The following is a 13,342-nucleotide window of genomic DNA, read 5'->3' on the forward strand; positions in this document are numbered from 1 at the left end:
TTCGCCTTGAATGATCCCTCAGAACATGTGTTAACTATTTATGCTAAACAATCTATTCCACTGTGTATTTAGCTCTGACATTCTTAGCCTGGCTTGCACTAGGAAATTAGGTTGGTTTAACTGTGTCAATCAGGGGTATAAAAAATCCACACTCCTGACTGGCATACTTACTTAGCCAAACAAAATCCCCACATAGACAGCACTAGGGTGATGGAACATTTCTTCTGTCAACCTAGGTACCACCTCTTCAGGAGGTGGATTACTTACTCTGACTGGAGAAACCCCTCACCCATCAGCGTAGGTAGTGTCTACACTGAAGCACTACAGTGGTGCAGCTGTGCCACTATAGGGTTTTAAGTGTAGGCAAGCCCTGAGTGTCTTTCCCAGACAGGCAGAAGAGCTCTGAGTGGCTCAAAACCTAGTCTTTCTCATCAACAGAAGTTGGTCCAATAAAATATATCACCTCACCTATCTTGTCTCTTTATTGCTATTCATTGTCACTTAGCTTGGAGCTGACAGTGGCTTCATCCCAAGATCAGAAGTATTAGATACAGAGGCTTTGGACGAAGCTAAGGCTGAAACTGCTAGATTCAAAAGTCACGGGAAAGCTGGATCTGGGATTGGCCAGTGCTTTTAAAATAATTTTTAATGCATTATAGGGAATATTTAAAAAAAAACTAAATATAGGCGAAAATATCCCAAATTATTTTTCCTTTGTTTCCTTCACTCCTTTCCTTAGCTGTTTAAATTACTCCATGAGTCCATAATTGCTAAGTCCTCTTGGGCCTCTCTGTGTTGCTCTACATTTGTTTGTATCGAACTTGCATTATATAAGCATGTTACTTCCCCCATAGAACTTAGTTTTAGATATAAAGAAAAAACATATGAGTACAACTGTCTTTATTTTTCTCTACATATACATTCTATTTCTTAATAATAATTACACAGTCCGACTGCATATTCAAATCTGACTATTGTATCTGTCCATTAATTTAAACTACATTTGCCATGTATCTTGCACCTCATATGGCCATACCAGCCATGATACGATTGCCAAGAAATGCAATCCCTGATTTGTTTTGTTGGTTGAACCTTGATTTCCTCCAGTTCTTGAGGTGTAATAGGATATGAAAGATTAATATTTTCAGGTTTTTGCATGTATACTTTGCAGTTTCCTGTTGTTCACTATGAATTGGTGCTTAATTATCTACTTTGCTCAAGCTTTACATTTGTAGCTTAGCCGGACTATTTTGAAAATGTTATCTCTATTATTAAATCTGACCATTCAATAACTTTCTCAAAATGCTTCTTGCTACAAAACCCTACCAATCAACCATGGCTATGCATGCAGTAAGACGTGATTGCGTCTTACTATGAAAAACTTAATTGTTTCATTATTACCTCATCATCCTCCCCATCCCACCCTTCTGTTTACCTCATCCTTTCATTTGTACGTGAGATTGTAAATTTTATTGGGCAGGGACTTTGCTTAATGTCAATATAGCAACTAGCAAAAGTGCCACTGTAATTCAGAGAATACATAATAACTCCAATCAATCATAATAAGTGAAATTAAATAAAAACTCAAGAAACTTGGACAGCAAATCAAATGCAGTATAGGCCATAATACACTGAATGTATCTGAATTACTTGTGTGTGCATTCCTTATTCCACCATGTATTTTTACGAACCCTACCACTATTACTTTATTAATTATAATTATTTTATTAATTGTTTTTGCATCACCCAAAAGTGTGCTAGGTGTTTTACAGTATAAATAGAAAGATGCAGTCTCTGCCCGGAAGCACTTACAACCTCATTTGAGACATGACTTGACAAGAGGGATTAGCAGACAGTAGTCAGGGAACTGGTAGAGGAAGAACAGTTATATAGTAATAAAATCCCCTGGTTACTGCTTTCAGACATGAGTACATATAGCTACCCACCTACCAGAGAAATGAGTTTGATATGATTCCCTGTGTAACTTGAGTGCACTATTATTTCACGTTGTTCTAATGAATTTAGTGCCCTCTGTATTGATATTCCATCCAACAGGAAGGACTCCTAGGGGAGATGTGTGTCATTCAGTATGCAAAGGAAAAACAGATCAAAACCCATCAAGTGAGACAGACTGTATTGAAGTATCCTTGGTAAGCAATGAAATTATAACAACTATACACAATAATTCACTGGATACATGACCAACCATAAGAGCCTTACTTCTGTCGCTTATCCATACAGAAGAAGCACATTCCCTCAAAAGTAAAACAACTTGTTTTTGTTCATTTAATAACTTTGAAATATATGCATAGAGATACAGATACAAAATAGTGTGATCTGTTCTCATTACAGTCTCTACTAGACCAGACACCTGCAGTCCAAAGACAGAATCAGATAAAGTCTTATATCAATGAAGACAATTACCCGATATACAAAATCAAAAAAGGAATCTTGCTGCAGACAAATCAGAAGTACCTACTTGAGAAGGTTAGAGAAAATGGGAGATCAGTGGGCCAATTCTACTCTCAGTTACATTGGTTTAAATCCAGAGTAACCCGTTTGGCTTTAGTGAAGATATTGTGGATTTACACAGGTGTGATTTAGAGCAGAATCTGGTTCTCTGAGATTATACATAGCTTAAAAGGACATAATCAACTGAGATTTGTCCCAAATTTTAAATTGTCTAAACACAATTTTTTTTATAAAACCAAAGACCAATAGAAAATGTATGTCATTTTTTAATCTAATGAAAACTTGTATTTTAAACAAATAAGCTTTCCTCTGCAGTATTTGAAACACAAACATTGATGTCAGTGGGAGTTCTTCCATTGATTTCAATGGGTTTTAGACTGGACCTTAACAATGTGCAAGTGAAAATGACCAGAAACGAATATGACACTAACTTAATTTCTTTTTATTTTCCACCTTGGGCTAAATGCAAAAGGAAACAGAGAATAAGCAGTGATATGTATATTGAATTTTAAAAATATTTCATTTTTAATAAACTAAGGTGATAATATAATAATAGAAATATGTTTGTTTAAAGTATATACAATTTAAATTGACAGCACCCCTTTAAAACTTTCCATATTCTGGCTGGGCATAAGGTAGATATTCTAGTTTGAAAGCAGTCCCTTAGAGTTCCTGGGATCCGCAGTACAGCCACAGTTTCTCAGCCCTACTTGGGCATGGTTTGTCCTACCAACATTTGGTTACAGGGTGACAAGCGGCATAGATTTCCTGAAGGGGTGGCTCAGCTTTCAAAAGTTTGGAAAACATTGGCCTTAGGGATGGAGCTGACTGGGAGTCAGGAGCTCTGGATTCTATTCCCAACTCTGGCTCTAATTTGCTGTGTGACCATGGCAAGTCATACTGAGTTAGATTTTCAGAACATGTCCGTTCCCATTTAGGCAATGAAGTGGTAGGATTTTCAGAAGTGCTCACCACCCAGCAGCTCCCATTATTTTCCTATTGGGAATTATTTCAGTTACAGCAAAATATGATGTTATGTCATTTGTAAACGGGTGGGGACTCACCACCCGGCACCTCCTGCTGGTAACTCTGGGAATTAGCTCTGTCCAGTGGAGCGCCCCCTCCTGGTGGTATCCCGTCCATTGTTCTGCCCTCTGTTGGTGTCTCTGGACCCGCGTTGCTCCCTGCTCGGCGGCGTCCTCTTCGAGGCCTCTGCCCTCCGGCAGTGCCTCTTAGTCCATCTGCACCCCCTTCCGGGGATCGATCGTCAGCAGTCCTCCAGTCAAGCCTTCATGTGCAACCACCCGCCATCAGAGTCTAATCCCTCTTGGCAGGGATCTGGCGTGGTCTGTAATGGCCAGTGACTGGACGTACTGCAAGGAGGAAGGGGTGGGGGGGACCCAGGCCCGCCCTCTACTCTGGGTCCAGGCCCAGGGACCCTCTGGCGTTAGCCTCGCTGTCCTCCTCCTTTTCCTCCTCAGTCTGTTTCCCTGGGCCGCTTCCCCTACGGCCCCTTGCACCCGCTAGGCCCTTCCCCTCAGGGCCGGAACCCGGGGGCTAGGGGCTAGAGCCTTCTAGCCTCCCTGAGCCTGCCCAGCACTGCACTGTCCACAGTGCTAGTCTCCCCCTTGGAGACTGACCTTCTCCCTTCAAAGGCCTGGGACAGACTGACTGCTCCTGCTCTGGGCAGCCTTTATATACCTCTGAGCCTGGCCCTGATTGGCTGTCTACAATTGGCTCCTGGGTGTGCAGGCTCCCTGGCCTCCCCCAGCCCATTCTCACAGGGAGTGGGGCAATCCGCCCCACTACACATTGTCATATGATAGAGTTTCTGATATGGTACAAACAAGTCCATGTAGACTCTTTGACTTACCCACCCCCCCAAAAAATCTATTTAACCATTTTGATCAATAGTCTGAAACTATAGATTAATTCCATCTGGGTTCATCTGACAGATGTTACAACCTATCATGAGGTAGTCAAAGGTACACCAGAGTTTCAGCAGCATCTTGTTGTCAGATTCATACAGAATTTGACACTTTTGAAACATCCTACTTAGAAATGTTTTGTGTCATGGAAAATTAATGTGAACCTACCCAGACTGTCAAAAGCTCCTTTTGAACCACCTAGTAGGTGTGAGTTCAGATTTCTTTCGTGGAAGGTTAATCTCCTGGTGTTAGTGAATTGAGCTCATAGAGGCGGGGCCAGGAGGGGTATTTGGCCTAGGCCTCAAGCTCAAAGGGAATCTCAAATTTAGACACTTATTAATTTTTTGGCATTTGATAAGTTTCACAATTTATTTTTTATGCATGTCTGTATCTGACCAAAATGTGACATACCCTCTCAACTTAGAGCTGCAAATTTAAGCAAATAAGAGATGCGATTTGGTAAAAGACATTATTTTTTTTGTTAACCGGTATAGATATTGTCATATTAAAGAGTTTAAAATGTTCATAAATATTATTAAAAATATATTGGTTCTGATGGCACAAGATTAGACCATGTGTCATCATTTGTTATTTTTATTATGGCTAGGAGCCTCAAAAGCTGGAAGTGGCCCGGGCCTTCTGGAGCTCTGAGAGGGCCTGCATAGAGTCAGTTTGCTTCAAGCCCTATTGATTGATCCACCTTATACTAAATATGGTGTTACAGTCATCCAAGATTCTTCTCCAAGACAGTGACAGAATTCCACTTTAGTGAGTCTACTGTCCTGCCAACATTCTTACCACAACTATGTGCACATCCCAGAGGTTCTTCTTTACTGTACTCAACTCTGGAGAATCTTCATGGTTCTATCTGGAGTTGGCTAAAGAGGGCTTTAAACAGATAGCCAAACAGTTATCTTCATCATTGTCCTGTGTGAGAGAATCATATCACAGTTCATTCTGGCAGAGGCAGAGCAGCTTCCTCTGTCAAGTTCTGATGATAAATAGGGAAAAAGAAACTTTGTGTTCTTCTGTTCTGCTTTTGCAAGTCTTAGTTTTTCATCTGAAGGCTTCTGGATTATTGGCTCTTAGACACAGATGTCATTAGCTCAAACCTCCTAGGCAACAGCTTTCCTTAACTGAGGCCCCCTGGCTGTTTCAACATTTTCTTGGTCAGCTATAGGCTCAAAATGTTCTCAAACTCAAGGCTGTCTCAAGCTTGAGACAATCTCAAAAGCAAAAATTCTATCAAACTGCCTGTCAACTCAAAATACTTATTTCAATTGTGTCTTTACAATGAAATACTTAGATCCTTATTGGGACAGGCACTTTATCTTTTTGGATCATTCATTTTTTCCCCATTTTTCCCAGCTGTTTTCCTGACCTCTTTCAAACCCCAATTACTATTTTTTGTGGCACCAAGCACCCACTGACTTCAACTGGAGCAACATGTGTATTGATAGGTGGAATCTGGTCTTTATTTTGGACCTTATAGCGTATGTCATTGCATTTGTTTTTTTTCATTAGTAACTTTTCAGTAATGTAAAGTAACTAGATTTCTAATCTTCTAAAATGTTTTGCATGGTTTGAGATTCCACCTGTCAAAAAAATTCTAAATTTGTTTTATGGAAAAAATGTTGAAAAAATAATTTTCTTGGAATACTTCAATTTTTTATAATAGTAAATAGTAATGTTTTGGTTTTCAGATTTTGGATTTTCCCTCCTTTCACTCCCTATTCTCATCATTTTTCTTTTTTCCCTTCCCCACTTCCCTTTCTTTGATTTTTTCCATTGCAAAAGGGGGAAGTAAAAAGGGAAAAGACGGGGGGAAAACAAAACAAACAATTTTCTTGTTTTGGGGGTTTCATTTTTTCATCAAAAGAGCATAACATTTTGAAAAAAATATTCTATGAAAATTTTCATTTTTGACAAAAGGCCATTTTTTGTTGAAAAAAATAAAGTTTTGAATGGAATATTTTGATAGCTCCAATTGCAACATTTCACAAAGACTGTCAATGTGACTTGGATATTTTGTTTTTAATCTAACCTAGAAATGAGCTCAGAGTCATATTATTTGTGTTGCTGTTACCTTTTTTTGTTTGTTTTTTTTAAAAAGACCTTGTCCATGCATCGTCGCCTTATAAAATTTGCTGTTATCATCTTCAGAAGGAAAATATAGGGACAAGATGAACTGAGACTGATAGTTATTCCCTGCTGGATCCTGCTGAGAATATAAAAATAGATCTCAGAGATTTGCTATAAGTACTGAATAAAAGATCACGGAAGTCTGTTTCCTTAGTATTCCAAACCTAAGCTGCTCGCTCTCTGCAAGCATTTGTTTTGCTAATGGAAAGCCTAAAAGGCTGTCAAGGCTGGTGGAAGATTAAACCATAAGCAGAAGCGGGACTACTGAAAAGCAGTCATTTCAATTTTCTGTTTTAAGGGCAAGTGGGAAGTGATAGATGGGATGCTGGAGGGGGGTGATAAATTATTTGAAACTATGAATCAAGGAGTTTTTGTTTACAGCAGTAGAGCCAAAGCTAAGGATGCTTTTTAAAAAAAAAAATGGAAAGAAATTGATGCACCTTGCATCTCGAGGGACTATTTTGCAATCATGCTGAGCCTAATTGATGAACATGTTGTGCTGGCACTAAATCCTCAAAGACTTCCTAGCACCTCAGCAAATATGCTAAAGTTCACAGTTGTGTTGGATATTTGGTTCATGGCACTGCTGAGGAACTGTAGTAAAGGAATATATAATTGATACCAAAGAACTCTGCTGTAAAAGTGGTCAAATTATTAGTTGTAGGGATGAGGCTGTTGACAGATTTGGATTGACAAATGATAGTATGGGATTTAAATGTTAGAAGTGAAAAATGTTGTGGAGACAGCTTTAAAACATGGAGAATTGCCAGTATGGGGGGAGAAGGGAGTGGCAAAAACTGTTGTGGTCTCAGCTTCTTCAATGAGTGTTGTTTACAAATGAGAAGAAACAGAAGAATCCAGCCTAAGGTAACAGCAGTGGCATTTGTTTATCTTTTATTCTACAATACATGTGTTTGCATTATGTTTTGATATAGCTATTGTATGGAATAGACAATAAATGACAGAAGAGGGTAAGAAGACAGTTTTATCATTTGTACTGTGTACAGTCAGTTCTGTATGTCTTTTTTAATGAGTTAATTTTTACATATATTTCATATAGATTGAGGAAAGGGGAAATTGAGAAGAGGCAAATATTTTAGAAAAGTATTCACACTGTTAATGTTGGACGCTCAGGCCAGGTTTGCATCTTTAAATAAAGATTATTTCAAAGGGGTTCTGCTTAAGTTGTAGATAAATTATTGATTTTTCAGGTTCCCAATCAGTCCAAGGTCCTGCAAGATCATTTCAAATTGTTCTTGTGGCTTTCACAAAGAGTTTGTGGCTAAGAAAATGTTTTGACAGCTTCATCTAATATTGTATTGGAGAGAGAAGGAAAGGGGAAGTATAGAAATCCCAATGTATGAAAGCAGTCTGAAATTAAATGTTATGCCTTTAAAAATGATATCTTAAGTGTTTAACTTTTAAATATAACTTTTTATAGTTGTATTGACTTTCTGGCTGTCTAGAAGGAAACTAATGTGGGGCCTCATTCATCAGTGCCAGCTCAAGTTTTATGCCGGTGTGTACCTCCACTGAAGTAATTCAGTGGTCAGTCAGGCCTGTTGTCATTAACTGCACAATTGAGCATTTTAGGAAGTCATCTAGGCATACAGAAGCAGCTGACTGGCTGAGGTTGGCAGAGTCTGTGATGGCCCTGTGTAAGGATATGGTGGAAGGATGGTGAATACAATGGCGAACCTGACTGGGACAGAGAGGATTTCGCTTCACTGGATCAGCCTCTCTAGCTCCCCCTTCAACTCATTACAAAGGTGATATTTGGCTTCAAGAGTAACTGTGCCTCTGTATGACCTTGTGCCTCAGTGAGGAGAAGGAAGTTCTTTTAAGGCTCGTAGATCTTGTCAGGAAGGTGAAGTGTGCCTTTTCCTTTTGGCCTTTCTTGCCTGCCGTCTCTTTCCCCTGCATTCCCATATCTCCACAGCATAGTCAGATGCTGCACTGCAGCCTCTACTCTCCATTCTACTCAAACCAACTCCCTCCAGTCCCTTTCCACCGCCTGTCTCTCACTGGACATTTCTTTAACTTTTGCCTCCTGGCACACTACTGCCTCAGGAACTACTAATTTTCGAGGGCCTGGAACAGTTCTTGAGAATACCTTGATGCTTTTGAGAATGCTGTTTGTGCACTGTTTCTCCAGACCAGGCCCTTCACCCATTCTTGGAATGATCAGGGTGCTGGGCTCTCAAAAATACTGGAACGGCCATATTCCAGTTTGGAAAATCCACTAGTTGCCAGCTCCCATTTGAGCCCCTTGCTGGGCACCCAGATGGTTAGAGGTACCTACCCAAGCTTTTGAAAATTGTGGCTTTTCTGTGTCTCAGTTTCTTCATATGTAAAATGGGAATAATGATACTTATCCGCCTTAATAAAGTTCTTCAAGCTCGACAGATGAAAAATGTTCTTGAATTGATAAATATTATTAATTTATTACTGTTGTTCAGTAGGAGTAGAAGCGACTTCTAGTAGTAGCAGGCATTGTGAGTAAGTTCTATAGGAACGGGTTGTTGGCAAATAGTTTAAGTTTTACAAACTTTGCTTTTATTTTGTCATATCCAACCCATCTGCAGGCACTCTAGAACATAGCTGGGCAAGTATTCCGAAATCTAGTGGCTGGCAATTCTTTTTCAAAGTAGCTGGGATTTATTGACAGCGTTTTGTTTTGGATTTTGTTTTTTGTTTTTGTTGAGGTAAATCTTAGAATTCATGGCTCCCCTTCAAAAGCCCTAAATTACTGTTTATTTATATTTTTACATGGGCTAAGAAGTGGATTTAACATTCTTGTTCACATATTCTATTACAACTAATAGGATAGCAGTAGTTTTAAAAGCATTGCCTATATTCTCTAACAGCTAGGCTCATGACAGTCTATGGGGAGTGTTGTTTTTAACCTTCTCTGCTTCACACTGTGGTCTGAGTATAATGGCAGTGGCAGCATTACAATACAGCAGTGATTACATCCATCTCTCAGCTTGCTGTGATCCAGTTGGTGCAGGTGAGCCTGATTCATTGCTACTCAACACCTCATGCAATCATTTACACACTGCAAAAGAAGTGCAAAGTGGGTGTAAAATGATTTCAAATCAGAATGGAAGCATTTCATATCCACTCTGCACTAGAGTTAATGACAGCGCAAGGGGCAGGATCGTGATCAACTGGGCTCAAAATTTCAGAGAAGGACACAAAATGAGTGACATAAAAACTTACATTATCTCTAGGTGGTCCTACCTGGAGGCTGAATCTCATATTCCAGGCTCTGTACAATCTTCCCTTTGAGTCTAAGATGGAAGTCCTATTTGCATTTTTAACCTATAGATCACTTTTTTTGGTAGTAATTATTTCTGCTCTCTGGGTTTCTGAACTATGAGTAAATATAGTGCCCACATTTTAAAAAGGGAAGAAAGAAAACCCTGGGAACTACAGACCACTCAGCCTCACTTCAGTCCCTGGCAAAATCATGGAGCAGGTCCTCAAGGAAACCATTTTGAAGCACTTGGAGAAGAGGAAGGTGATCAGGAACAGTCAACATGGATTCACCAAGGGCAAGGTCTAGGTTAGATATTAGGAAACACTATTTCACTAGGAGGGTGGTGAAGCACTGGAATTGGTTACCTAGGGAGGTGGTGGCATCTCCATCCTCAGAGTTTTTTAAGGCCTGGCTTGACAAAGCCCTAGCTGGGATGATTTAGTTGGTGTTGGTCCTGCTTTGAGCAGGGGATTAGGCTAGATGACCTCTGGACATCTTCCAGCCCTAATATTCTGTGATTCTGTGAACTAACAGCCCTTGCTTACAAGCCCCCTGTTTTACTTTTCAGTAAGCACAATGCTGTCCTATCTTCAGTATCATCTTTTGTTCACACATACCCCACTGAATTCCATCAGAATCAAGAGCTTGTCCTTCCCAACAACCCTTTACCTCCAATGAGGCTGATGGATGTCTTCACAATTTGGATATAAGAAGGTATAATAAATTCGATCTGAATAAAACATAAGATTTCCAAGTGTCTGAAAGTTGTCCAAAGAAATATCAGATGTAAGGCCCACACAAAATGTGCTACTGTCATAGGTTAGGTTTTTACATGTGCTCTGAGCTTGAAGGAAGGTCATAAATATACTCTATAAGGAGCACATGAATCCATTGTGTTGAGAGGGAAAGTACTTCACAAGAAAAGATTTTCATTGTTTCCATTTGGTCCTTCACAAACACTTCTACTAAATGTGAATGAACAGAGACGTGCCTCTACAGATGCACTGTTAGGCAAGACTGCTATAGCTTCTAGTTTTGAAAAGTAATGCCTACACTGTTGGTTAGTTTGTAGTATTCTATCTGTCTATCTATCTAATTCTAGCTCAAAAGTTTGTCTCTCTCACCCACAGAAGTTGGTCCAATAAAAGATATTAACTCACCCGCTATGTCACTCTAATATCCTGGGATCATTGCAGCTACAGCAACACTGCAAACATCTAATAGAGGCTGACCTTGTCCACTTGGAGGACAGGCAATTATTTGTACTTACACGTAGCATTTCTCTAATGGCTGATGGCAGTTTCTTACATGTTCCACTTATGTTCTGTACTGTGTTACTGTCATTGCATCAGTAATGTTGTTTTCTTACTATTGTCCTGTTTATGACAGGTATCTTTTGAGGACAATTTCAGGGGATGAAGGATGAGCTTGTGGTTAAGGCACAGTCCAAGGAATCAGGAAACATGGCTTTATTTTTGTTATTTCACAGACTCCTTATGTGATCTGGGCAAGAGATATAACTTCTCTGTGCCTCAGTTTCCTCATTAGTAAATGGGGAATAATAACACTACACAAGAATAGGTGCTCCGATACTGCAGTGGTGAATCTCATCTAAGTATCAGTAAAACATTTATTTAAAAATCTGTTGGTAGTTTATAGTTTGCTCTATCTGGAAACAACTTTTTACTTTAATGAAGCTTGTGTGAGAATCAGTTTTATTTCAAGCAGGTGCCTGTCAGCTGCAATCCTCTAAGTATAGCTCTTCATGGTAAGTGTCATGACATTTGCTACTGAGGAAGGGAAGAGCAGTCTTGACAGGACCCATTTGGTGGTCAAAAATTCTGCTGTACATTTGGTCACTTGTGTCTTTTCAAGTTGGATTGAAGAATCTATCTAGGGAATGACTTTGTCCACTGGAGAAATACCACATGTACATCAGAAAATTGTGTGTTCTGTCAAGAATAATGTAAAATAATAAAATGTGAAAAACAAGAGGGTGGATGTGGTAAATCAAGATAATACCACAGGAGACATCCTTTATAATGAGAGACAGTTGAAAGGCATGTCCAGATCCTTTATTGTTCACTTCTTCCTAAACAGCCCCTTGAGAGTCCTGTCAAAGTATGGACATGTTAAGGGGCAAAATTTGGGAAGGGAAGGTAAGGCTTTTGATGCTGTGGAGACCTGTAGAGATGTATTATAAATCATTCTAATGACACTAACTAATGTGCTCCAAACAAACTGGGAGGAAAGCAACATATGATATTTTTTGATCACTTGCCCTGCCTGATATGCCTGGTACTGTAGGTCACAAACAGAATGGTGGCTTATAAAAAAATGTTCTTGCAAACAACAGCTGTGAGGGGGGATAAATAGTATTTACCCTAATGTTAAAAATACATTACATGTATACAGACCTTTTTCTCTGAGGCTCACAACCTATTTCACATCAGGAGGGGCACTGCACAGGTGCCAGCCAGCATCAAAACTGTATTTTTCACTATTAAAATAAATGCTGAATTTGTTTATTACTAGCTAATTTCTTTACTGAGTAGCCTTAATGGAAGTTACTCATGTAAATCCTTGGTACACCAAGGAGAGATGAGATTTGGAGTCTAAATACTCAATGTGTTAATATACATATAAGCATGCTTGTTTGTGTGCACACATTTGTGTGTGCAGGTTTGAAGTTAGACCCACCTGGTGTGTCTTCTTACCATTTTCTTTGAAGCCTGCTATCTGGATTCTCTGTGTATTCTCACTGGTGTTGAAATTGGATTACTATAATGACAGCACATGTTCTAATTGGAGTGTAAATTAGGGAGATGTGTCCCCTTTGAATGAGGATTTTATATCAGTGGGGATTTTGTTGGCGGGAGAGATGGAAGAAACAAAAGAGAGGTATGCCTATAGCTTAGTGTGAGAGCTTTGTTCCCAGGGGGCACCTGATGGAGCTGTGTATACAACAGTGAACATCAGGGATAGTACCAGCCATAGGAATTGCTTAGACCTCTGAGAAGATGGAAAGACATGTGCTTGTTCTTTGACTGTGTTGTCAGAAAATAATTTGGGGCGGATTGGTAAAGATGATAGCTGTTCAGAAGAGTAGCTGTTGTGGATGACTGCGTATTTTAAGTTTGAAAGACCAACCCCTAATATTATTACAGGTGATACCTGACTGTTCCTGTGGTCTTTAGGACTGATGCTATGTGTTATGTCCTCTAAATAAAGAGTAATGGGCTGAGGTGGAATTTGTGCATACATAAAAAACGGCATCATTTGCTAAGGAGTAAAGGAAGGATGCAGGGCCAGCTCTAGGTTTTTTGCCACCCCAAGCAAAAAAATTTTTGGCCGTCCCCCACCCCAGTCCTGGGCTCTCACCCCCTGCACCAATGCCCTCTCCCACCCGCACCCCCTGCCACCCCAATACTGGGCTCTCCCTCCCTACCCGTACTCCCTGCCACCCCAGCCCTGAGCTCCCCCTCACCACTGCTGACTCTGCCCACTCCCCACTTGCCTCCAGCTGGTCCGGCACTGG

At 39.9% G+C, this 13,342-nt stretch overlaps 1 protein-coding gene across 1 annotated transcript in view; it reads left to right on the forward strand.

Moving 5' to 3' along the window:
• DYRK4 (dual specificity tyrosine phosphorylation regulated kinase 4) overlaps window positions 1-13,342 on the forward strand; it is a 90,241-nt gene that overhangs the window by 12,915 nt on the left and 63,984 nt on the right. Inside the window, exon 3 of the mRNA XM_075070795.1 lies at window positions 2,056-2,150. Coding sequence (XP_074926896.1) covers window positions 2,056-2,150 — 95 coding nt within the window. The remainder of the gene's footprint in view (window positions 1-2,055; window positions 2,151-13,342) is intronic.

This window comes from Chelonoidis abingdonii, chromosome 1, assembly GCF_003597395.2.
Source record: "Chelonoidis abingdonii isolate Lonesome George chromosome 1, CheloAbing_2.0, whole genome shotgun sequence".
NCBI classification, from domain to species: domain Eukaryota; kingdom Metazoa; phylum Chordata; order Testudines; family Testudinidae; genus Chelonoidis; species Chelonoidis abingdonii.